This window comes from Mus pahari, chromosome 14 (genome assembly GCF_900095145.1).
Source record: "Mus pahari chromosome 14, PAHARI_EIJ_v1.1, whole genome shotgun sequence".
NCBI classification, from domain to species: Eukaryota; Metazoa; Chordata; class Mammalia; order Rodentia; family Muridae; genus Mus; species Mus pahari.
This window is the reverse complement of record NC_034603.1, coordinates 23,566,543-23,593,626: the sequence shown is the minus strand read 5'-3', so window position 1 is coordinate 23,593,626 and position 27,084 is coordinate 23,566,543. Positions and strand designations below refer to the sequence as shown.

The 27,084-nt window shown below is 44.9% G+C and overlaps 1 protein-coding gene across 3 annotated transcripts in view; it reads left to right on the top strand.

Annotated features, from left to right (window-relative positions):
* The window catches only part of Glra1 (glycine receptor alpha 1), a 99,539-nt gene that overhangs the window by 38,226 nt on the left and 34,229 nt on the right, over positions 1-27,084 (top strand). For all 3 annotated transcript variants that reach the window (XM_021212236.1, XM_021212235.1, XM_021212237.1), the window contains one exon: positions 6,390-6,457. In XM_021212236.1, the coding sequence (XP_021067895.1) occupies positions 6,390-6,457 (68 nt within the window). The remainder of the gene's footprint in view (positions 1-6,389; positions 6,458-27,084) is intronic.

The window sequence follows — 27,084 nt, the reverse complement described above, 5'->3', positions numbered from 1 at the left end:
TCACTAATTGAGAAAATGCCTTACAGCTGGATCTCATGGGGGCATTTCCCCAACTGAAGCTCCTTTCTCTGTGACAACTCCAGCTGTGTCAAGTTGACACAAAGCTAGCCAGTACAGTGATCAAGGGTGGGAGGGCCCTTTGTGGGTGCTGCCATCCCTGGGCTGGTAGTCCTGGGTTCTATAAGAAAGCAAACTGAGAAAGCCAGGGGTAGCAAGCCAGTAAGTAACATCCCTCCATGGCCTCTGCATCAGCTCCTGCTTCCTGACCTGCTTGAGTTCCAGTCCCGACTTCCTTTGGCAATGAACAGCAGTGTGGAAGTGTAAGCTGAATAAACCCTTTCCTTCCCAACTTGCTTCTTGATCATGGTGTCTGTGCAGAAATAGAAACCCTGAATAAGACAGCCTCCAAATGCCATTCCATCATCATTAGCACAGCCTTGTTTCTTGGGTTTCTGCTGCTGTGATAAACACCATAACCAAAATTCACTTGGGGAAAAAAGAGATTTGGTTTGGCTTATGCTTCCGAATCACAGTCTATTGCTGAGGGAAACTGGGTAGGAATTCCAGGGAAGGAACCTGGAGGCAGACACTAATACAGAGTCTCAGGGTGATAGTGTTTACTGGCTTGCTCAGACAACTTTCTTATACACCCAAGACTACCTTCCAATGATTGGTGTTACCTGCAGTGGGCTGGGCCCTCCTACATCCACAACTGATTAGATATACACCACAAGCCCATCTGACGGGGGCGTTTTCTCAGTTGAGGTTACCAAATGTCTCTAGCTTGTGTCAAGTTGACATAAGACTAGCCAGCATGCCTTGGTTCTCCCAAGGACAGGACACTTTGTAATACAGTTGACTGGAGCACTTCCCCAAGTTAGAATCTCAAACGCCTAGAAGAGGGCCATGCAAATAAGATGCAAGGGTGGGATGGGATGAAGATAAGAAAGCATAGAAGACTTGGGGGCTAGGGAGTTGGTTCAGTGAGTTAAACATACCTGCAGTTCAGACCTCTGAAAAAGCCAGGCATAGCCTGTGTCTGTAACACTAACACTGAGACAAAGGCAGAGATCTCTGGCCAACCAGTACCCACCGCTTGAGGTCTGGGTTCCTTGAGACACCCTGTCTCAAAGGATAAGGTTTAGAGAAATAGTCAGAGAGCTCCCACCTTCTTCTGTTTTGATAGATAGATAGATAGATAGATAGATAGATAGATAGATAGATAGATAGATAGATAGATAACCTTGCAAGGCCCACTCCTCCTTTGTTCTTGGCCACGGCTGCCAAGAAGGAGTGAAAACTCTGTGGTTAGTCAGGTCCTCCAAGGCAGGACTTAAGTCTGAGGTCTTATGTGAAGTCTCTGAAACAAAGACTAAATAATGCCTCTTGTGACCACCACTAGCTAAGCCAAATCCATTCTGGCATAGGAGGTTATGGACTTTACCCATAAGGCTGCACCAATTGCCCTCAACTGGAAGCTTTTAGGAATTCAGTCCACTACGCCCTCTGGTGGACTCTCTCAGAACTCCACCCTATCCCTGTGGTTTCTCTGGGATTTTTTGTCAAGTGGTAGGGTAGGCTCACCTAAAGAGAGGCTTATTTCCAGCCTTCATTTAGCCCAAGATCCAGGTTTTTCTTTTTATTAGGTTCATACTATATAGATGCTGCAAAGAGTTACCTTCGATGTTCAAGGGCTATCCTTTCTATATGCCACCACACTTCACACACAGAAGGCCCTCAGTAAGCTTGTATACCCCAGGCTAACCTCGAACTCAAGATCCTCCTGCCTCAGCCTCCTGAGTGCTGAGATTACAGCATACACTTCCATGCCCCTCTGAAAATCTTACTCAGAACACATGAGTCACAAATCTACAGAGCTAGACCATCCTTTAGGCTTCCAACTCCACACTGGCTCCCCTTCCACCTATCCCTGGCTAGAGCCAAAGAGCATCTCAGGTTTGGCTCCCACACGGGAACTAGGAAAAGGACTCTGCTCTCTCCCTTAAGCTTAAAGCAGAAAGCTAACCCTGCGGTACCCAGCCTTCTCTCCTTTTCCTTCTTCAGACTCAAATAAGACTCCCCAAAGCCCAGCATTCCTAAAATGACAATGGGGCTCAGACTCCAAAAGCCCCCTACACACACACACACACACACACACACACACACACACAGTTTGGAACCTCAACATTTATTCTCTCAACAGCTTGCCTATTCAACAGGAACAACATGGTTCTAGCCATCTTAAAGTCTGAGGTGGCCAACAACTACAAGCACCTTGGTCCACAGAACACACAGTTCACACTCTAATATAGACCTGTGATTCCCCCAAGAGATCTCTTCCTGGGACTGAGCCTCTGTCGCAGCATCCAAAGGTAAATGCAGGGGGAAGGACCAGCCCCTCCCAGCTCTGAAGCTTTGCCTTGGCCAAGTCTTTGTGTGTTGCGGTGGCTTCCAGGATCAGGGGCAGAGCCCAATGCAAACATACACAATAGCAAAATTAAACTTTAATATTTAATGAAATATATACATTATCCGGCTGCCAACGGCAACCGGGTTGTAATTTTCTCAAGATAATTTAATTTCGGATTTATATCCATGAACCACACCTCCCCATGGGGTCTTTTTGTCTGGAACCCCTCACGCTCGTTCATCAGCATCTTGTTTCTATGGGAGTCACAGTGTCGGCTGCACGAAGCTCTCTCTGCACATTACCTCAAGGCATGAGCGTCTCTTTGGGGCATCTAAATGATAGGAAGCAGAAGGAAAAAGAAAACCGTGGTTCTGGGGTTGAACGGATGAGGGAAGTAAGCCTCTGTTTAGGTGACTCTAACAAAGCAGTAATTCCTACCCCGCATAGACACATACTATGCACAGTTATCCATGATGAGCACACTGGATTCTGAAAGGGGCTGTGAGCCTTCCCAGCAACCTCCAAATCTAGCTATGAATTTGGATCGCCCATGTGACCTGTTAAACAACAGACTGGGTGCTGAGAGTCATGGCTTAGGGCTGAGCCAAGGGCTCTGCAATTTTTGTTCTGTTTTGGCTCTGTTTTAGTTGGGGTTTTTGTTTTATTTTTGTTGTTATTGTTTTGTTTTGTTTTGTTTTGTTTTGTTTTGTGAGACAGGATCACCCTGGAGCCCATGCTGACCTCAGATTTCTGGCCTCCCTGTGTCAGCCTCTTGGGTATTGAAGATTACAAGCATGAGCCACCACACCTCATGTGCTCTGAGACAGAAAGTTTTCAGATGGCTTCAGCCACGCACAAGTCAGGAAATCAAGGACCCAGCTTCACTAGCCCATAGCTAAGCTATAAGCTAGCTTTCCGGAGAGGATTGCAAACCGTTAGCGCTAAGGCAGGCTGCCCGGCTTCCCTCACCGGTTTCTGACTCCACTCAGGCTGTTCCCTGACCATCTCTTTACCACCCTTCCCTTATCCTCCAAGTGCCCATCCATCACTCATAATATTCTCTGGACGACCCCTCCCCTTTCCTCTTCTTATGAATTGGTCCGTTTGAGAAGGAAATGCAGATGCCCTAGGAGGCCAGAGGCAGGCTCACTTTCAAGAAGGGGGATGGGGGGCAGCTCAGTGGTGGAGTTCTTGCATAGCATGAGCTAGGTCATGAGTTTGACTCTCAGCGGTAGATAGCAAGCAAAAGGAGGAGGAGGAAAAGTCAGAGGAGAAGGGATGAGGTCCTTTAATGAGAAATACCTCACCCTTCCCTGGGATTTCCCACCCCCTGTCTTACTGTAACTCCATGTGTCCATAAAAGCTCTTCGCCCTCCCTGAGCCCTTGAAGGTGGATAGTGGAGACTTTCTTAATATTCCTCTAGACCAGCCTTGAATAAATTTGATTCCAAAAACAATTTGAGAAAGAGGAGGAGGAGGAGGAAGAAGAGAAGGAGAATATAATGTCCAGCCTTCCCTCCAAACTGCTGGGGGGAATCAGATTTCAGAAAATAGAAGAGGCTACCCTGAGCAGTTGAGGCTGAAGTTGAACATGTACCCCAGAGGCTGACACTCACTGCCTTGAGGGGAAACCTGGATTCCTCCTATCCATCAAGCCTTCTAAGAGGAAGGAAATCTTAGCCAAGCTTACAGGCAAGCTGTGGACTACTTTCTGAGGATGAACATGATGGATCGGGTACCAGAGCACATAAAGTTATCCACTCTCTTCTTTCCACAATCAGAAAACACTGGTTCTGGTCCTGACAGCATTGCCTTCTGAGCCCAGATGAATGACTAAAACAAACTGTGCTCCCTTGAGACATGGGGACAACCATGCTCTTCCTGTCTTAGCAACTCCTAGGATCAACAAGAGAAGGACCCTGAAGGCAGTTACAAATTAAAACCCTTAGAGTAAAGGTCTATAACCAATGCAAGTCCTAAGCACCTTCAAGGTCAGATCAAGGTCAGATCAAGGTCAGCTCCTCTCCGAGGTCTTCCTGTCTTCATCTTCGGACCTTTTTCTCAGCTGAGTTCTGCTTCTTTGGCCCTTCTTGCTCCTCTCCATCTGTGTCACACTGGCTCATATGGAAACCCCGTATTTAATTTTCTAAATTCTGCCAGGCATGATGGTATACTCCTGGAGATCCCAGCCATCAGAAGGTTGAGGCAGAGAACCGCTATAGTGCATTCCACATCGGCCTGGGCTCCATGGTATTAGAGGTTTCATAAAGGGGGTGGGGAAAGCTGGGCAGATAACTCCGTTTGTAAAGTCCTTGCCTTGCAAGCGTAAGGACCTGAGTTCAATCCCCAGCACAGAGGTAAATCCTACTCATATAATTCTAGTGCTAGGAGGTGGAGACAGGTGACCCTTGGCGCTTTCTGGACAGCTAATCAAGCCTACTGTAATAGGTTGAGTAGAAATGCGCCCCCCCACCCCCGGTGCATAGGCTTTGGCATACTTGGTGTTGCTGTTTGGGATTTGTGGGAGGTCTAGCCTTGCTGGGGGAAGTATGCACTGGGGGTTGTCTTTGAGCATATATAGCCCATCCCTACTTCTAGTTCTCCCTATGTCTCTCTCTGTCTCTGTCTCTCTGTATCTCTTTGTCTGTCTCTGTCTCTCTCTGTCTCTCTCTCTGTCTCTCTCTCTGTCTCTCTCTGTCTCTCTCTCTCCTTCATGCTTGAGGTTAAAGATGTGATCTCTTGGCTTCCTGCTCCTGTCTCCATGTTTACTGTTTGACGTCATATCTTCTGCCATGATGAAGTCTTACCCATCTGGAATCATAAGCCTAAATAAGCTCTTTCATACGAAAGTTCTTTTCATCATGGTGTTTTATCAAAGCAACAGGAAAGTAACTGATAGAGTGAGGAACCCTATCTCAAAAAGGAAGGTGGTTGATACCTAAGGAATAACAAGAAAGCATATGTGAATGTACACACACACACACACACACACACACACACGCATGCACACACACACACATTCGTGAACTCACACACAAACACGCAATAATTCTGGATTCTGCCCCTGACTGCATAATCCTGCTTCCTCCTCCCTCTCAGCCTGTTTCCGATGGTATAGCCATCAAGAGTCAGACAGGTCAGAACCGGAACCCTGGCGCCACCATTCTCTAGCAGTGGAGCCATAGACGAATAATTTGGTATCTCTGGCCCTCAGTTTCCTACTCTGCACAACTCGAGTGACAACCAGCCTTCTCACAGAGCTGTGGGAGGATATGGTGAGATCATACCAGTCAAGGTCTCACTGAAGCAGCTGCCATGGTGACTGCTGCCATTCACAGTGTGAAATGAAGGGTCACAGCTTCAGGCAGGCAGAGTGCCCCTCGAAAAGAAGTGCCAAGGCAGTATTTCCTCCCTCCTTTCCTGGATATATCAGGACTGTAAAAAAAAAAAAAAAAAAAAAACAAAACAACAACAACAACAACAACAAAAACCACTTGTCCACAAAGTATTTAACAAAGGCATGCAGACTGTCCATCGGGCTCCCCCCAGATCCCACACCTGGTAATTCCCATCATCACCCTTTCATTCTCAGTTCATAAGTTCAAGGCAAAGAACTTGCTGTTCCTTGCAATTCCCGAGATGGCCTCCAAATGTTGTAGCCATAAATATATCTCAGACACAAATTAGAAGGCACCGGTGGGGCTTGGGGAAGGGATTTCAGCCAGATGGCAGAATGATGAATCGCCCTGTGTTAATGAAGGTGCAGCTTGGCTCAGCCTCCTGCGAGGTATACCTGCCCCTTACCTGGGAGCTGGAGAGTCTAGTCTGGCAGAGATGTTAAGTGCAAGCTGGGGACCCCAGGCACTTAGGGGTGGGGTAGATAACAAGCAAGGGGCTCCTTCGCCCTCTGGGGAGGTCTATCCTTGAAGTTAGTTTTTCTGCAGCCTGAGACTCAGTGGAAACTCTCTCTTATCGGCAGGTCCTCCTGTGAACGTAAGTTGCAACATCTTCATCAACAGCTTCGGCTCCATCGCTGAGACAACCATGGTAAGTACGTTACAGCAACTGCTGTTTCCACAGCAGGTGTCTCTGCCCTGGGAATCTTTCTCCTCTACACTGGGTATCTATCCCCCAAGAAGGCACAGAAGCGGGCATTTCAGTTTCTGTCCAAGTCAATATTTTGGATAAAGGTTTAACATCTAAAGAGGGTTTAGCTGCTAACAAGGTAAACACAAGGCAAATCTTCAGAATTAAGAGATAAATTATAGACTGTAATGGGGGAATTGTGAGTAAAGTCCATTATATCTGTGTGTGTGAAGATGCCACAATGGGGGCTATATGTGGTGGTATATGCCTTTAATCCCAGCCTCAGAAGGAAGAGGCAAGAGGATTTCTGTGAGTTTGAGGCCAGCCTGGTCTACATAGTTCTAGGCCATCCAGATCTTGTCTCAAAACAAAAACAACAAAGTCACAAAACGTTTTGAAAATTATACAATAAGGCTGAGAAGGTGGATGGATCGGCCAGTTAGGTCGACACTCAAGCCTGAAGACCTGAATTTAATCCCAGAACCCAAGTTTGAAAGAAAACAAAAAGATGTTATGGTGGCACAAGCTTCTAGCCCCAGGACTGACAAGGGAGAGGACGGAGACGGATCCGCAGATCCCTGGGTCTGGCTTTGCCAGCCAGAGTAGTCTAATGGGAGCCACAGTCTCCTGTGAGAGACTTTGTCTCAAGAACAAGGTAGATGGGGATGGAGAGATGGCTCAGTGCTTAAGAACACTGACTACTCTTCTAGAGAACCAGAGTTCAATTCCCTGCAATCACGTGGCAGTTCACAACTGTTTGTAACTCCCAAGATCTGACACCCTTACACAGACATACATACAAGCAAAACGACAATGCACATAAAATAAAAATAAATATTTTTTAAAAGAAGAATAAGGTAGATGGCTCCTAAACAAACAACACCAGGGTTGACCCCTGGCCTCCATATATATCCATGTGAACACACACCCAAATCTCTCTCTCTCTCTCTCTCTCTCTCTCTCTCTCTCTCTCTCTCTCTCTCTCACACACACACACACACACACACACACACACACACACACACACACACCTGAATACACACACATATGTACGTCCACCTGAATATATACATGCACACATCCAGCAACAGGCTAAGCATTTGGAGTAACAGGAAATGTGCCTAGCTGGGGGATGCACACCTGTAATGACAGCAGGCTGTAATTCTTAGGAAGCTGAGTCAGGAGGGTAATGACTTAAAACCCAGTCTGTGTATCTTAGTTACTGTTTCGGCGGCTGTGAAGAGACATCATGACCACAGCAATTCTTGTTGTTGTTGTTGTTGTTGTTGTTGTTGTTGTTGTTGTTGGTTTGGTTTGGTTTGGTTTGGTTTTTTGTTTTTTGTTTTTTTCGAGACGGGGTTTCTCTGTGTAGTCCTGGCTGTCCTGGAACTCACTCTGTAGACCAGGCTGGCCTCGAACTCAGAAATCCGCTTGCCTCTGCCTACCAAGTGCTGGGACTTAAAGGCGTGCGCCACCACTGCCTGGCAACCACAGCAACTCTTATAAAAGAAAATATTTCACTGGGGCTGGCTACAGTTTCAGAGGTTTAGTCCATTATCATCACGGCAGGAAGCATGGCAGCATCCAGGCAGACATGGTGCTGGAGAAGGAGCTGAGAGTTCTACATCCTAGAGCATCAGGCAGCAGAAAGAGAGCGCTACGCTGGGCCCACTTGAGTATCTGAGACTTCAAAGCCCGCCCCCAGTGACACACTTCCTCCAACAATGCCACGCCTCCTAATTAGTGCCACTCCCTATGAGCCTGTGCAGGCCTTTTTTTTTTTTTTCAAACCACCACACTGGGTTACATAGTAAGACTCTGTCTCAAAACTAAATCAAAACAAGTGAGAAACTGCTGAAGAATTTCAAATTGACCCACAGAATGGGGGAAGCTCTGGTTGTAGATGCTGAAGTTATGGACTGGGCCTGCCGTGTTATTTGCTCTCTGTTTAATGTATTCTGGGGTGGGAGACCCAAGACAAAGATTGCTAAGTCTTCACAGTGATAGTCTCTGACCCACAGACTTATGGGTAATTTTGTATTGTGTGTATTCTGCCAGCATCGCTTTCTTCCACGTTTCCTCAAGGAGTAGATAGGACATTAGGAATTCCGAATGTATGAAATGACAGTTTAAAAATGTTTCTCAGTCACTCAAGACAAAACAAAAGTCAGTTGTACTCTTATGGGGAGAGTTATCTAGCTTGTGATGAAAAACTAAAAAGTATAATAAATAATAAAAAAAAAATAAGAAGTAGAGCATCTTGGAGTAGGCTTGTGAGTAGACTAAGATTCAGCCAGTCCCTTTCCCAAAGCACGCACTGCCACCTTGCATCCTCCCTGCCAAAGCTTCTTACATTTTCTCTACTCAGAAGCCTCTATGCACAATAAACTTCTACATATCCCAAGTCTATGAGTATATAAAATAAGTACACATATTAAATATTTACCTATAATCATAAAGAGATTTATCTTAAGACAATTCTGTAATATATATCTAGTTTTACCATTTATTAAAGACAAAACCAAATGTTTATACTAAAGCAATGGATATGCTTAGCTTGCTTTTAAATAAGTAAATTGGAAGTTTTTAATACTGTGTGCCTGTGTGCGTGTGTATATGCCTGTGTGCCTGTATGCCTGTGTGTGTGCCTGTGTGTGCCTCTGTGTCTGTGTGTGTGTCTGTGTGTGTGTCTGTGTGTCTGTGTGTTTGTGCCTGTATGTGTGTGCCTGTGTGAGTGGGTACCATCATGAGACCAGAGGAGAACATTGGATATCTTTCTCTGTTTCTCTCATTTCTGTTTCTCTGCCTTGTTGCCTTGAGATAGGGTCTCTAGCTTGCCATTTAGGAAGGCTCCTTGGATCTTTATGTCTCTTCCCATCAATGCTAGGGATCCAAATGCTCATAGCCTTGCTCAGCTTTAAAAGGGAGTTTGGGGGGGGGTCTTACTGTGCATCTCCAGCTGGCCTGGAACTTCTTATGCTGGACCTTCCTATGTAGTCCAGGCCACACTGACCTTGAACTCACAGAGATCTGCCTGCTTCTACCCTTAAGTGCTGGGACTCAAGGTGTACACAACCACACAACCTTTCATGCTCAGTTTTTTATGTAAATATTGGGGATTCTGATTCATGTTCTCATGCTTGCAAAGGACTCTTCCCCAGCCCCAAGAATTTCATCCTGACCAGATGCTTGACACTGTAGGACGCAGAGCACTGTCAGCATTTGCCAGAGTTGGTCAATATTTTGATTCAGAATCATCAATGCCAAAAGCCATCAATATGCATCACATCAATATAGTCAAAAATTGCAGATGTGTGTTTAAGACCTTTTTAGAAACTGTTGGAAATTCTGCCCTAATCCCAAACCAAAACACACTCAATTTTTTTTTTAAACTCAAGTCAGCAGTCTAAACAGCAATTTGCAAAATCAAACATTCCAACAGAATGCAGCGCACAGATACCAATTTGAAATATGCACAACCAGAAATGACAGTAGGAAATCCTGTCTCTATTTTCTACAGTTACACCATGACTGTCTGTGTGAGCAGAAAACTCTGTCTGTGGGGCTGGGGAGATGATAAAATTGGTACAGTGTCTACCTAGCATGCAGGATGCCCTGGATTTGATCCCCAATGCCACATAAACTGTGTGCTAGTTCATGCCTCTAATCCCAGCACTCAGGAGATGGAGGCAGGAGGATCAGAAGTTCAAGGTCATCCTTGACTATATAGCAAGTTCAAGCACAGCTGAGCATCTCCAGGGGCCCCTCATTGGCATCTGAGTTCTCTACTCTGGTGCAGTTCCCACTGTCGCACTTAGGGATGTACCAGTCTGTTTGCCTGTACCTCCCCAGACCATAGAGGACATTTATGGCCAGCTGATGTCCTGTCTTGTCTACTGAAATGGTCCACCGCAACAGCCAACACGGCAACACAGCTGTGGAAAATCATTCTGTCAAATAAATAAGCCAAAGGAGATGCACTGTTCATCCAGTCCAGATGTTGCTTGGTCCTCAACATTTACAAACACTGGATCTGTCCTTCCTTCCCATTGTAGATTTGTAATATCACTGAGCTCTTCATAGGGCAAAGAGACAAAAATCTGTTCTTTTGCAAATAAATGTGTCTTGACAGGGTCAAGAAGGTGTAGGTGTATGTGCAACAGACTACTGAGCAGAGGAGAATCTCGCTCAGTTGGTAAAAGTGTTTGCCAAGCAGCATGAGGGCCAGAAATCAGACCCCAAAGCTCATTTTAAAAGCTGGGCATGTTAGCACACACTTATAATCTCAGTACAGAGGGAGTAGAGACAGGCCAGTGCCTGGATCATACTGACAGCTAGCAGACCCTAGGCAGTGAGCCCTGGGCTATTAAAAAAAAAAAAAAAAAAAAAAAGGTAGATAGCACCTGAAGAACAACACCTGAGGTAAACCCTCCGCCTCTATATGTGCATGTCAATCAATTAATTATTTTTAATTAATTGATTAATTTTAATTAATTAATTAAACAGATTAGGACTGGACCACCTGCTTATGGAAATGAGCCAAGTCTGTAAGAAAGGACATAAACACACACAAATATATACATACATTACATACATAACATACATACATACATACATACACACACAAATGGATGAATGAAAAGTGGAAACCCAACCACAGCACACCAAACTCTAAGTGGAAAAACAGGAGATAATGACTCTGGGGACAACCCACAGGAGGAGCCCACGGAAATGTCAGTGTTCAGAGCAGAATGAAGAACAGGTCTATGCACTTCCCTTGGGACGAGCCACGGGACTCAGGCCCTGCCTATCAAGCAGAGGAGAAGCAGCCCCCTTCTAGTCCACACACTTCAGAATACAATGATATTTTTGTCATGCTCTTCCTAAGTATCTATATTTGCTTAATTTACTTTGCATATGACTCAGAAAGAAATCTAAAATCTCAGACCTAGAGAAAGACTTGTCGAAATTGGCTGCCATGGTGGCACATGCCTTTAAGTCCCAGCACTTGAGAAGCAGAGGCTGGGGGATCTCTATGAGTTCGAGGCCACTTATGGAAGGTTGCACAGAACTAAACAGAGTTCCAAAAACCCAGGTGAGTTTCTGTGCAGAGGCAGAGTTTTCTATTCCCTAAGAGAAGTGGTTCTCCTCATGCTGCCACCCTTTAATACAGTTTCTAGTGTTGGGATGACCCCCAACCATAAAATTATTTCTGTTACTACTTTATAACCATAATTTTGCTACTGTTATAAACCATAAACTAAATATCTGTGTTTTCTCCTGATCTTAGGTGGCCCCGTGAAAGAGTAGTTCAACCCCTCAAAGGGGTCTCAATGCACAGGTTGAGAACTGCTGCCTTAGATCGTAGCAAACAAACTTCCCCATGCATATGTCCTCCCCAGCCTCTCGGGTGCATTTGCAAAGCCAGCCTGGGCTCATGCTAACAGCAAGAGCAACAGCTTGTTCCTGAGAGAAGCCTTGAGGTGCTGCTGTGTGCCAAGCCACGAGAAGAGCATTCTGCTTCTGTTATCTCAGTTAGACTCCCGGCAACCCAGAAAGCAAGATCACTCCAAGTATGAAGTGCAGAAACTGAGGACTACAAACCTCAGGCTATTTACCTAAAGACACACAGATAGTAAGCAGCCTAGAATTTGAACTCAGATCCTCCCTTGCCTCAAAGCTCATGTTCTCCTGTACCCTTGAGATCATTCAGATTAGCTTGTCCAGTTTCATGCCCAGCATCTGAGCTGAGAGGGAGCTTTCTAACTGATGAGGAATAGAATATTGCCTACCATAAAGAGGATTTGTTGCAGGGTATTTGATCACACTGTGAGCCCCAAGATTGTGTTGTTTACTGGAATAGACTGTTTCTAGCTGTGGTGTGGCTCAGCTTTAGCACACATCGCTAATCCCTCAATCCCTCTGGCTGGAATACAGACTCATCCTTGGTATACACCTTTAATCCCGAACAATGAAGTTTGAAGTTGGTGTCTAACTGTGTGGCAGACAAAGTGACAAATCAGAGAAAGATTTAACAGAATAGGATATGCCAATCTCATGAGAAGAGAGAGGAAAGGAAAGTTATAAGAGGGGGAGGGGGGGAAGCAGTTTTACTGGGATAGTTGTACTGAGGCAGGTTGCAGAGAGAGAAACACTAGACACGGGAGGCAAGGACAGAAGGAGCCAGAGAACAAGGAGGAGCCAGAAGATTAGAACAGATTGCCAAAGTTAGTATGAGACCAAGCAGAGCAGTTCAGGAGAAGCCAAGAGAAGTCAGATTGAGTCAGTCAGTGTGGAAAAGGGTTTGAGTCAGAGCAGCTTAGATGAATAGCCTGCCAGAGTTCAAAAAGAGCTAGAAAGGGTGAGTCTATTCAGCAGCAAGTCTAAGATGCCGAAAACATTCTAGGCCTAGATAAGACTGTACAAACGCTAGACACTTCCAGGACTAGACCTGGGTTCGCAGACTGAGACAGTAAGCCTCCAAGATGGCAATCATATCAGGTGAATAAAGGATACAGTTTTAAGAATTGCTGTTGACCACAGATCCCCCAAGGCTCTACCTCCCCAGCCTCACAGAGAACTGCCTGAGCACCAAGGGGTTATAGTGGTGTCGGTAAAGTCACCATGTCGAACCTTCCCAGGTTCGACATGAACCATTGGTTCGCAGGACAGCAGGAGAGTAGTTCATCCCTAGAAGCAACTGGAGAGCCCAGTCTAGCCTTCCCTTCCCTCCCTCTCTCCCTCCTCTCCTCCCACCTTTTCCCTCTCCTTCACACAGAGAACTTGACTTTATTCACCAGAATAGCAGACCCAAGAGCATGGAGAGGATGAAGGGCCCCATTGATCTCTACTTATCCCACCAAGAGGAGGGGAAGGACCACCTTAGTTCTCATCTACCCTTCCCAGAGCTGTCTCAGAAGGCAGCAGAAAGAGCAGGGGGAAATAAAAGGAGCAAATGGGGAAGGACCCCTTCTACGGCAACTCTCTGTCAGCAAGAGAAATATCTAGACCAGTGATCTCAACCTGTGGGTCAAACCCCTTTGGGGGGGGTCATATATCAGATATCCTGCATATCAGGTATTTACATTATGATTCATAACAGTATTACAGCTATAAAGTAGCAACTTAAATGCAGCAGGAAGCAACAAGCTTTCCGGTATGCATGTGCATATGAGGTTGCATTGTGTACTGCAACAACTATGTTCCTGTGCAGTATTTGTGTACATGGGTGGACTGTGAGATTGTAGGGCCATGTAGATTAACACACATGCATGTGTGTATGCCGATTCCATTTTGAAAACAGACATGTAACATCAAAGAGAAGTGTCCATGTGGAGTATGGCTGTGAACATATGTGCACTGGGCTCATATGTATACACAAAGAGATATGTGCATGTATTTTGATCTCAGCTTTGTCAACTTGGTCTTTGGCCATGTCTGTGGGAAGGGGACTGTCTAGAATGATGTAAGAGGACCCAGTCCACTATGGGCAGCACCAACCCTAGGCAATCCTAGTCTGTACAATAAAGTTAGCTAATCCTGAGTTTATGAGCAAGTAAGCAAGCAGTAATCCCCATTGTGTTCTGTTCAAGTTCCTGCCTAGAGTTCCTGTCATGACTTCCCTCAATGATGGACTGTGACCTGGAAGTCTAAGCTGAAATAAACCCTTTCTTCCCCTAAGTTGATTATGATCAGAGTGTCTTAGCACAGTACAGAAAAGAAACTAGGATACTCTGCCACCATGAAACACCTCGGAGTGTGGTTCCCTCTGAGCACCTGTCTCTAAAAGTGGGGACAAAGAGATACCTTTCTGCTTGTTTCTATTTGCCATCCTGGCTTTATCCTTGTGCTCTTACCTCCCCCACTCACAGCCCTGTGGGTGCTAAGTGTGATATTGAGCTCTAGGGCTCTGCCTCCATTTGACTTCTCATAGGCTCCTCATCCAGGGTCTGCTGTGGACCAGAAGGCTCTCTGAGGCTCTGGTCCTCAGATATCATCTCAGCACTCTGTTCCCATATCAATGCATACAGTCGGGAAAGGTGTGATGTGTTGCAAGGCTGCACTCTGTTCCCATATCAACACATACAGTCAGGGAAGGTGTGATGTGTTGCAAGGCTGCACATTGTTGTATTCCTCAGCAAAATGTCATAGAGTGGCCTGCCCAAACATTAGTGATCGGCATAATTTGTCAAATGTGACAGAATTTGTCACAATTCTGGAGACTATGATCCAAGGGCAAGGTTCCATCAGGGCTAGTTTCTAGTGAGACAGTGCTACCTTTTCCACTGTGTCCTTTCGGGTCTTCTTCCCTCCGAAAAGTGAAGGGGCAGGAAATGAAAGAGAGAGATACAAAAGAGGAGAGAAGCCGGGCGTGGTGGCGCACGCCTTTAATCCCAGCACTCGGGAGGCAGAGGCAGGCGGATTTCTGAGTTCGAGGCCAGCCTGGTCTACAAAGTGAGTTCCAGGACAGTCAGAACTATACAGAGAAACCCTTTCCCGAAAAAAAAAAAAAAAAAAAAAAAAACAAAAGAGGAGAGAAAAGAAGGAGACAGAAAGAAGTTGTACATCGTGGTGCGGAGCCTAGTGCGCACCACGATGTACAACGTCCACAAGCAGTGTTTTTTGGTTTTTCGAGACAGGGTTTCTCTGTATAGCCCTGGCTGTCCTGGAACTCACTTGGTAGACCAGGCTGGCCTCGAACTCAGAAATCCGCCTGCCTCTGCCTCCTGAGTGCCGGGATTAAAGGCCTGCACCACCAGGCCCGGCCAGAGGACATTTTTTAAGAGTTTATTTTCTTCTTCCACCTTTATGTGGGCTCCAGGAATCAAACACAAGTCATTAGACTTAGGCAGCAAAGGATTTACCCAATGCACCAACTTTTCAGCCCCTGCCTTATTCATTTGAGACAGAATCTTTCACTGACCGTGGAGTTCACCAATTCTGCTAAACTGGCTGGCCGGCAAGCCCCAGGAATCATCCTGTCTCCAAGCCCTAGCGCTGAGGTTATAGATGCATACCACCACACCTGACAGCCTATGTGGGCGCTAGGGAATTAAATTTCAGTCCTTGTACTGATGCAGCAAGTACCTCCTCCACTGAGCTGTTTCTCCAGCCCTGGGTGCACTTACTGAAAATATTCTAAGAGAAAGTGTTGTCCAGCCCCCTTTTAATAAAGCCTCCATCACCTGCTTACCTGCAGTGGCAATCATTTTTCTTCATCCTTCACCCAGGATGTTATCAGGCATTTTATCATCACCAAATATGACTTTCAAAATAGTAATTCATTGTCACTTTTAATTTGTACTCTCAGTTCTTGGCAAATGTGAGCTTCATTGTATATATTGATTGAGCATTTTGAATAATATGCAGGTTTCTCTCTGTGTGTCTCTCTCTGTATCTGTCTGTCTCTCTGTCTCTGTGTGTGTGTGTGTGTGTGTGTGTGTGTGCATGTGTGTTCATGCATACATACCCAGAGTCCAGAGGATGACATGGGGTGCCCTCATCTATCACTTTTCTTATTCTTTTGAGACAAGTTCTCTCATTGAACCTAGAGTTGGCCATTTTCCAACAAGACTGGCCAGTAAACCCCAGGGACTCTCCTGCTCTCATCTGCAACTGGGCTGGGGTTACAGGCATCCATGGTCACACCACAGTTCTCATGCATGTGTTGGGGACTGGAAAGTAGATCCTCACGCTCATGCAGCATTGAATGTTCTTAATTGCAGAGCCTTAGATTTTCTTTTCTTTTTTCCATCTGTAACTTTCTAATCCACTTTGTCTATTTTTCTGTGAAGTATTTATTTCTTGGTTGCTTAACTCTTTCTTTCGAGTATCAAGTACTTCAACTCCTTTGGTGTTTGATTTGATCTGTGTTTTTTGAGACAGGGTCTCCTGTATCTTAGGCTGCCCTCTAACTCCTTATATAACTAAGAAGGCCTTAAGCTCCTGATCCCCCTGCCTCCATCTTCAATGTGCCAGGATTACAAGTGTAGGCCACCACAACTTGTTCCAACACCATTTTTTTCCTTAACATCATTCTTAAAGTAGCCACTATTTGGTTTTGGTTTTTTTCTTTTACACAGGGTCTCACTTGCAACCATGACTGGCCTGGAACATGCTATGTATGGCCTTTTGAATTAGCAGAGACCCTCCTGCCTCTGCCATCCCCAGTGGTGGGATTAAAAGTATGTGTGTAACCATTCCCGGCACAGGCTTTTTCCATTAGCTTGAAAATTGAATTCTACCTACATAAGTCTCCATCCATCTCCTTCTTCTGTCTTGTCTCTACACTAATACCACATCTTACATCACTGTGAAACCCCATAGTGGTGTCTGGCAAAGTCCTCTGTTGTTCTCTTACAAGGTTTTCTTGTCCCTACCAGCCATTTTTGTTTCCATGTGCACTGTACTGTATTTTTTAATTAGTCCATTCTTTATGGTAATAGAAATGACATAGAAACAAATATCTAGGAAAAGGAATTCAAGTGTAAGGAGGGGTTCAAGGTTCAAAAGGTGACAAAAGAGAGCAAAGCGTAAAGTCAGGAGGAAACCACAGTCGGATGTGAGGTCTCTAGGGTGTTTCAGGGGTTCTACAGACAGGATGGGTCTTCCAGTAACTTTGTGTCTGAGACACTTGGTCAATCAGTGCAAATTACAGGGGAGAAAAAGGCTATATGGTTCGTAAGCATTCAGGCTCTTTAATATTGGAGGATGGGAGGGAGCAGTGAGTGGGGAGATGGCTCTGGGGAGTTCTGCAGGCCTTGTAGTTCTCCTCGTCCTCCTAGCACCATGCAGATATGAATCTTGACATTCATGGAGTCCTTCGTGAGGCTGATCCTGAGCTCTGTGAGGAGAGAACTCTTTCAGCCAATGAACTTGAGAGCTTTAGCCAGCATCAACTCCAGGAAAAAGCCATATCCAAGAAACACATAGATATGTGAAATATCCGGGACCACTACCTCAACGAAGAAGTTACAGCCCAAATTCACCCACACATGTAACTTTGAGTGATTCGTTCCCTGGAGTGGTTCAATGACATTTCTCAGTTAAAGGTATAGGACAGCTGCTCATATACCTTGTCTCAATGGTCCAGCACCGTCCTTAAATCTCGCTGCAGTATATCACTGATCACTTTCTCCCCTACAGTTCACAAGGCCCATTGTGTGGGAGTCATCATCATGATGGGCTCCAGTACCCAATCTCAATTATATAGATGGATGGATGGATGGATGGATGGATGGATGGATGGATGGATGGAAGGAAAGATAGATAGATAGATAGATAGATAGATAGATAGATAGATAGATAGATAGATAGATAGATATAGCAACGATATTAGCAACTATATCTATATAACATATATAATACATATAATACATATTATATATGTTATATAGATATTATATGTTATATAGATATAGTTGATAATATAGTACATATATAATATAATACATATACATATATAATATAATACATATTATATATGTTATATATATTATATATAATACATATTATATGTGTTATATATTATGTTATATAGTTATAACTATATAGCAATATATAGTAATTATAGCAACAATATTGTTGCATATTGGTCATATAAATTATTGGGTCTTGTCATTCAACTCTCATACAGCATGCTTTCATAGAGTCTATCTTTCCTCCCAATGAACTTCAAATCAACATTTTTAAGCATATAAAAATCCTTTCCAGATCTAACTAGGATGACACTGAGTTCATGGGAACTCACATGGAAATAACCGACATCTTTTCAATATTTTCTAAGCATTGTGCATCCTTTGCATTTACAGAGGCATTCAACACTCCACCAAAGACGAAGAGAAGGCAGAGGCCATTAGATTCTGCAACAGGCAGAAAATGAATCTATGGGCAGTCTTAGAAGCATTTTCTCATGGCTTGCTCTCAGTCAATGACTGAAGAAAAAGCCACAGCCAGGAGTTTGTGACAGCCCAGAGTATATAGCTCTCCATCAAACCGAATTCAAGGAGACTCCACTCAACCATATAATCTAAAATAGACTGAAGTGGAGAGACCAGACTGACAACTGATTCCAGTTTACAATGGAGCTTGCCCATATGCTCACAAAGGCAATGGGGCTTGCTCACACGCTCACAAAGGAACTTTCTTGCCACTGCCCACACACTAAGATGTTCAAGCAACTATTACTTTTGGCAATCACAAAACCAGAATAAAAAGAAATGAACTATCTTAGAAATTTCATCCAGGTTAAAAGGGTATCTAAAATACAACTACCCTGACCACACAGTAGCTCTTTTTCTGTGACAAGAAGAGATGGTTCTGTGGTTAAAAGCACTGACTCATCTTCTAGAAGACCCAGGTTAAATTCCCAACACCCACATGGCAGCTCACAACTGCCTAAAACTTCAGTTTCAGGAGATTATTTGCCCTTTTCTGGTCTCTGTGGATGGACACCAGGCACACATGTGACACACATGAACTCATGCAAAGCACACACACATACACATGAAAAAAATTAAATACATTTAAAAACTAAAGACAGTAGGTAAGATACTTGCTGTGTAAGCATGGTGACTTGAGTTCCAGTCCCCAGCACCTACAGAAAAAAAAAATGGGCAGGTCTCATCTATAGTCTCAGTGCTCCACAAAGGATGGGAGGATCCCTGGGACTCGTTGACCAGCTAGTTGGGAAGCTCTGGGTCCCAGTAAGAGACCCTGTCTCAAAAATAAAAATAAAAATAAAAAAATAAGGTGGTATGATGATTTGCATATGTTTGGCCCAGAGAGTGGCACTGTTGGGAGGTGTGGCCTTGTGGGCATGGGCTTTAAGACCCTTGTCCTAGCTGCCTGGAGGCCAATAGTCCTAGCAGCCTTCAGGTGAAGATGTAGAACTCACAGCTCCTCCTGCACCATGCCTGCCTGGATGCTGCCATGCTCTCACCTTGATGATAATGGACTGAACCTCTGAATCTGTTAAGCCAGCCCCAATTAAATGTTGTTTTCTATAAGACTTGCCTTGGTCATGGTGTCTGTTCACAACAGTAAATCCTTAACTAAGACAGGTGGAGAACAACCAAGGAAGACACCAGATGCCAATCTCAGGCCTTCTCATGCATGAGCATACATGTGTAGATGTACATGCATGCACACACATGAGCGTGTACACATATATATTCACTGTGAACATAGATCAGTCAGTGTCCATCAGGCATGGAGACCCTGCCCCTCAAATGATGCTACAAATCCTGCCCCGTGACCTTCGTTTTCTTGTACTACAAAATTATTCCAACTTGTCTACAAAATCATCCTGTAAATGAGATGCACTACAATACATCTGGGTTCTACTTATTAAATTAAAACACATGCCTAAGGGGCTAAGGGTGTAACTCGGTTGATAGAGTGCTTGTCTGGTGTGCATGAAGTCTTGAATTCAGTCCCCTGTGCCACATAAAATAAGACACAGCAGCTCACGAATATAAAGCTGGCACTCTGGAGGCAGAGGCAGAACGATCAATAGTTCTGGGTCATCCTCAGCTACATAGTGAGTTTGAGACCAGCCTAGGCTACATGAGACCCTATCTCAGTCACAGATGACTATGGCTGAGTCTGGGTCTCACCAAGGCTATTGATGCTCATCTGACTTATTAGTCTGACCCTCAGAGAGTGGCTTTCCTTTCTACTCTGAACGTATGATCCCATTCTCTCCCAAGCTGCAAAGAACTGTACATTTAGTCTAATGGGGATTTCCTTCTATGACACTTGATGCTCCTCTTTTACTGTTTATGGAATCCTTTATCTGACTTTTTTTTGAGACAGAGGGTCCCCAGGTAGGCAACAGAACTGTAATATATGTAGACCAGGTTGGCCTCACACTCACAGAGACCCACTGACCTCTGCCTCCCAAGTGCTGGGAATAAACGTGTGCGCGGGCCACATCTGGTTCCATCTGACATGTTGACAGTCTTTTCCATAGTGGCCCAGCAAGGGCCCTTTAGGGTTGTGACTATTTGGAGACTCTGATTTCATTGCCTTGTTTGTTTGATTGTTTGTGGGAGGGGCAGAGAACCACAGCATTTCTGCGATGGTCAGAGAACAACTTGCAGACGTCAGTCTTTTCCTTCCACGGTGTGGTCCTGGGATCAGACTTAGGTCATCAGGCGTGGGTGCAAATAGCTTCTTTACTCTTGGAGCCAACTCATATTTGGAGATTTTAAAAACTTATTTTTCGCTTTATCTTCTGTGCATGGTGCTTTTGCCTGCATGTACATCTGTGTACCATGTGATTGCCTGATTCTCATACAGCAGTGGTTCTCAACCTGACCCCTTTGGGCATTGAATGACCTTTCACAAGGGTTGCTTAAGACCATCGGGAAACACAGATAGTAAATGAAAAACACTTTCATTTATAACATTAACAATGCAGTAGCTATGAAGGAGCAATGAAAATAATTTTATGGTTGGGAGGTCCCACAATATGAGGAACTGTGTTAAAGGATCGAAGCATTAGATAGGTCAAGAACCACCTGTCATAGAGACTAGAAGAAATTGTCAGATCCCCTGTGACTGGAGTTACTAAAGGTTGTGAGCTGCCATTTTGGTGCTGGGAATCAAGCCCTAGTCCCCCGGAAGAGCAGCCAGTGCTCTTAACTTCTTAGCCATCTCTCCACCCCCAACAAATAAATGTACTTTTATTATTTTAGTTTCATGCATGTGTGCCTGTTTGTGTGGGTCTGTGCACATGAGCGGAAATATCTTCAGAGACCCATGGCAATGGATCCCCTGGGACTTGAGTTACACTCAGTAGTGAGCCACCTGACGTGGGGGCTGGGACTGAACTCTGGTCCTCTGTGAGAGCAGTATATTTTCTTAACCTCGGAGCCATATCTCCAGCTCCTTATTTAGAAGACTTGTTTATTCTTTAATCCTTTTTTACAGTCCAGTCATTATCCTCCTCCCAGTCCACCCCATTCCTCCTCCCCCATCTCCAAGAGAATATCCCCACTCCAATCCCCACCCCCACCCGATCTCCCTAGGGCCTCAAGACTCTCCAGGGTTAGGTGCATCTTCTCTCACTGAGTCCAGACCAGGCAGTCCTCTGCTGTACATGTGTTGGGAGCCTCTTGTCAGCTGGTGTGTGCTGCCTGGTTGGTGGCTCAGTGTCTGAGAGATCTCTGAGGTCCAGGTTAGTTGAGACTGACTGCTGGTCTTCCTATGGGGTCGCTCTCTTCCTCGGTTTCTTCCAGTCTTTCCCTAATTCAACTACAGGGGTCCCCAGCTCTGTCTATTGGTTGGGTGTAAGTATCTGCATCTGGCTCTTTCAGCTGCTCGTTGGGCCTCTTGGAAGGCTGCCGTGCCAGGCTCCTGTCTGTAAGCACACCATAGCATCAGTAATTGTGTCAGGCTTTGGAGCCTCCCCTTGAGATGGATCCCAAGTTGTGCCTGTCACTGGACCTCCTTTCCCTCAGTCTCTTCTCCATTTTTGTCCCTGCAGTTCTTTTAGACAGGGACAATTCTGGGTCAGAGTTTTTGACTGTGGGATGGCAACCCCATTCCTCCACTTGGTGCCTTGTCTTTCTACTGGAGGTGGACTCTACAAGGTCCCTCTCCCCGTTGTTGGATGTTTCCTCTAAGGTTTCATCCCTTCGAGTCGTGAGTGTCTCTCACCTCCCAAGTCTCTGGTACATTGATTTACTTATTTTGATGTCTATGAGTACTCTATCTGCATGTATAGCTGCATGCCAGAAGAGGGCGTAAGATCCTATTACAGGTGGCTGTGAGCCACCATATGGTTGTTGAGAACTGAACTCAGGAGCTCTGGAAGAGCAGCCTGTGCTCTTAACTGCTGAGCCACACTCCCTGGCTCCTTCAGAGACTTCTGAGGTTCATGGCTCTAGAAGTTCACACCTCTCCCAAGATCTGGTAAGCTTCAGCTGGTGTTATACTGAACAGCCTTCTTGTGCCTTTCCTCCTTCCGGAATGCCCATGACGCAAATTTCTGTTTATTAACTTTGCCTCATAAGTCCTGCCGTTCCTTTGTTCTCTTTTTCTCAGTTCTGTGCCAAGTTCTTTTTCCGTGATCACACCTTCTCTTTGCTGGCTCTCTCATAACCATCTCCCCGATACTGAATTATTTTTCCCCGAGGTGGTCACGTGACCTATGTTCCCTCTTACATCACTTTATCTTCCCCCAAGGTCATTATTTTGAATTCCTTTTTCTTTTGTGGCAGTAACTAGAGCTTCCTCGTTGCATAACTTTAGAACTGCCCTGTCTCCTTGCTCAGCATGTTCCTTCAGTCTTTGCATGAGTATCTGAGCATCTTGCAGAACAGCCATACCTGCCGTCTCTACAAAGAAGTAACTATAGAGATTATCACAGGGAAGGTACTGAGGTGTCGGTTGGTTAGGTTACTCAGGCTTCCCTTGTGTGGGTCACCTCACTAATGTGATTTCCCCCAAGGGTAAGTCAGCTGGAGCTCAGGTGAGGGAGAATCTGAAGCCTTGGCTCCCATCACCAGCAGCACATAAACCAGCTATGGTGTACATATCTTCAATCCCAGAGCTCAGGAGTAGAGGCAGAAAGACAGAAGTCCACAGTTATCCTCAGCTACACAGTCAGAGACAAGCCTGGACTACATGATTTTTGTCCCAAAACAACACTAAGAATAACTGAGATCAGCAAGCTCTACAAGGCCCTGGACTCCAAGTGACTGGGGGCATGGTTTTGCACTTCTGCCGGGGATGGGATTGCTAGCTGAGCTGGATCTCTGAACCTGGATACACACCATCAGGCTCCACAGTCTTGGACTGGTGTTGTCAGTGCTGGGCTGGACCACCTGTCCATGGAAACCACGGCATCATGCAGGCTTAGGTTCCAAGGTCACAAGTATCCTCTTGGGCCTGGATGTCATCATCTGTGTGAGCATAGCGGGATGCTGGTGGTGCCTTAGGAGTGGAAAGGTGTTTTGGCAGTGGAGGACACACTGAAGAGGTGGCTCCATTTTGTGAGGTGATGCTGGAACATAGGCATCTCAAGCCAAGGGACTGAGGCAGACACTGTAAAAGTTCCTCCCCTGAGGCCACGCTGCTACATGGACTCCAGCAGCTCCCTAAACCAGCCTCAAAGCTGAGGACTGTGGGATTCCTCTCTGACTAGGAGCCTCTTTTAGAGCTCCACTGACCTTTACCCTGCATCCTGACCTCCTTCTGGCTCAGAGCTAATCCTGTCTGGGAAGCCTGGAGGCCTTGGTTGCCTCTCTGGACTGTCATCCTGAGTCTCTATGGTTCTCAAGACTAATATTTCTCCCCTGCTAAATTCCAGTATACCACTTTACAAAAGCAAATATATACTTGGTCTTGGTCCTCCTTCGTAGAAGAGAAGAGTACTGGACACTTCTGCCTTTAGGGAGTGGGCAGCATCATACAGGGGCACACATGGAGATGAGTGTGCTCACCAGTGCGAGTGCCTGTGAAATGCAGATGTGGTCAGCATCAGGTGTCTCCTCTACTCCCACTTTTTTTTTTTTTTTTTTTTTTTTTTTTTAGTCAGGGTCTCTCAGTGATGCTGGGGCTCTCCATTTCAATCAGGCTTGCTGGCCAGTGAGTCTCCAGAATCTTTCTGTCTCCAGCCCTCCAATCCTGAGGTTGTAGATGGATACCACAGGGCCAGGCTTTTCTATAGACGCTGGGGATCCAAATTCAAGTCTTCATGCTCGTGAAACAAGCACCCTGCCTACTGCCTGGCTTCCCTTCAGCCTTCGTAGTGATTTGTATTCCAGGTACATGAGTGGCACCTCTCACTCCTGTGGGTCACAGACTCAAGGTTAACACCCAGGAGTCAGTCTGCACCCTTCAATGGCCTCTTACAAACTCACCTATATTTCAAATCTTCTTTTATCTTTGTTTGTTTATTTTTTGTTTTGTTGTTGTTGTTTCCAGGGTTTCTCTGTGTAGCCTTGGCTGTCCTGGTACTCACTCTGTAGACCAAGCTGGTTTCAAACTCAGAGATCCACCTGCCTCTGCCTCCTGAGTGCTAGAGTTAAAGGCATGCACCACTATGTCTGGCATTCCAAGCTTATTTTCAATCTCTCCCAAACAAAAGTCCTCCTGACACAGTTCATCAGGGTGCAGATAGATTCTGCATGCTCTATTCCTTCCTTCATTTCTTATATAGAGGTTTTTTAAAGTCATGTACATTCATTTTATATTGAGTAACATTTTAAAATATTGAACAGAATATTTAATAATTAAATAGCAAATAATTAATTTTGAAACACTTTAAAATGTTTTAATATAGTAATCAATATTGAAAATAGACTTAATATAAAATTGATGGAACTAGGCTTCAAAAACGTTTTGGATAAAATAATTAAAATCTAAAAAAAAAAAAAAAAAAAAAAAAAAAAACTTTTAAAAAGGGGCTAGGGAGCCTGGAGAGATGACTCAGTGGTTAAGAGCACTGACTGCTCTTCCAGAGGTCATGAGTTCAATCCCCAACAACCACATGGTCACAACTATCTGTAATGTGATCCAATGCCCTCTTCTAGTGTATCTAAAGACAGTTACAGTGTATCTATATAGATAAAATAAATAAAATCTTATTTGTATAGCCCAAATACATTTAAAGGGACAGCGCACCTGTCTCCTTTTTTTTTTTTTTCTTTTATGTAAAAGAAATCAAAGTGCATTACAAAATTATCAGAACAGTGTGGAGCTGAAAACCAAAAGTCTTGGATCCCATATACACAGCTTGGTGTCTACCAGCTGTGTGGCTTCAGGTAAGAACCTGACCTCAGGATGGTGGGATGGCTCAGTAGGTCAAGGAGCCCACAGGCACCCACAGGCAAGCCTGGCAACTTGAGTTCAATCTCCTGGACCCACATGGTAGAAAGAAAGAAATGACTCCCAAGTTGTCCTCTGGCATACACATGTGTGCTGTGGCACACATATGTTCACACACATGTAGAAACATACACAAAAAGAGTAAGTACTTAAAATATAGATAAGAATTTGCTCTCTGCTTTGAGCCAGTGAATTTGAGTTCTCCCTGTGAAATGGATATCATGGGACCCCAAGTGCTTGGATGACAGTTGAGACTCAATTCATATAAAGTTCTAACGAATATTTAACATCCAATCAAAACATGCTGTCAGGATTTTTTTTTATGATTTTGGAGTCTTACTGGGATTTCTCAGTCCCATAAAGACAAGGACGGATCCTTAGCTCCGCTTATCCAAACCACCCTCTTGGCTCCTGTCTGCAAAGCTAACTCTTAGAGAGTGACATCCAGCTGAGAAAGAGCCAGCAAAATGATGTCCTTGAGGAGGATAAAGTTCATACAGGGAGTCTGGACAGGAGACAGCACAGGAGCAACAGTGAGATGTGCCTCTAACGTTCTTGACTGGAAACTATCAAGAAGGCTGAAAGGACCCCAAGAAAGAATGGGGTTGACTCCGCCAGCTCTGGACAGGGGGAAGGCACACAGTGGGCCATGTTCTTCAGCCAAATCAGAGTGTGCACTGAGAAAGCTGGGACAAAAGCTTCCTGTCCTTTGCCCTCTGGGATACTTCCATGCGATAACAGATGGCACTGAGTGGTCAGGAGCTCAGAGAGAGCCAGGTTAAATGCTTGGACAGCACTCACTTACTGGATTCAAATCTCAGCTTTGCCACTCACTGGAACCAAGTTTTCCTGACCATGAGACAACTGCTAAAGTTACACAATACAGAATAGGAAAAGAAGTGATGTAGAACTCAAAAATGACTATGTGTCTTAGTTACTTTCTCATTGCTGTGGTTAAATACTCTGACAGAAATGACTTAAAGGAGACAGGGTCTATTCTGTCTCATGACTCAAAAGGGCAGTCTACTATGGTGGGGAAATCAAGGCAATAAGAGCTTGATACAGCTAATCAAAGCATAACCACAGTCAAGAAGCAGGAAGGGGACTGCAGAGATGGCTCTGTGGTTAAGAGAAATTAACTGATCTTACAGAAGACCCAGGATTAGTTCTCAGCACCATACAGCAGCTCACAACCTTAACTCCAGTTCCAAGGGATCTGGTGCCCTCTCCTGGCCTCTGTGGTCACTGCACATATGTGGTGCATATTCAGATACACAGGCACATACACATAATTAAAAATAAATAGTTTTAAACAGAGAAAGAAGCAGAGGGCAGTAAAGGCAGGCTGGTGTTCAGCTCCTTTTCTCTACTTATACAGTCCAGGATTCCCTTCCCAGAGGATGGTACCACCCATGGTGGGCAATACCGACTCAACACAATCAAGATGATACCCCACAGGCACATCCAGAGGCTCATCTCTCAAATGATTCTAGATTCTGTCCAGTTGACAACTCTAACATCACATCATATAAGCCTCGTCTCAGGCATGGAGTTGCTTTGCATCCTGGGAAATCTGTTTAGCATTCCTGAACCATGTGTATGCAATATGTAGTTGAGACTGAAGTCACCAGAGCTCTTTCTAGCACAAACACATGTATGCAAATGATGGCAATTTTTATTAATTAATTAATTGATTAATTAATTCCTTTGTTTCCTGTGCTTTTGGAGTTGACCAGAAAACCACAGCCTAC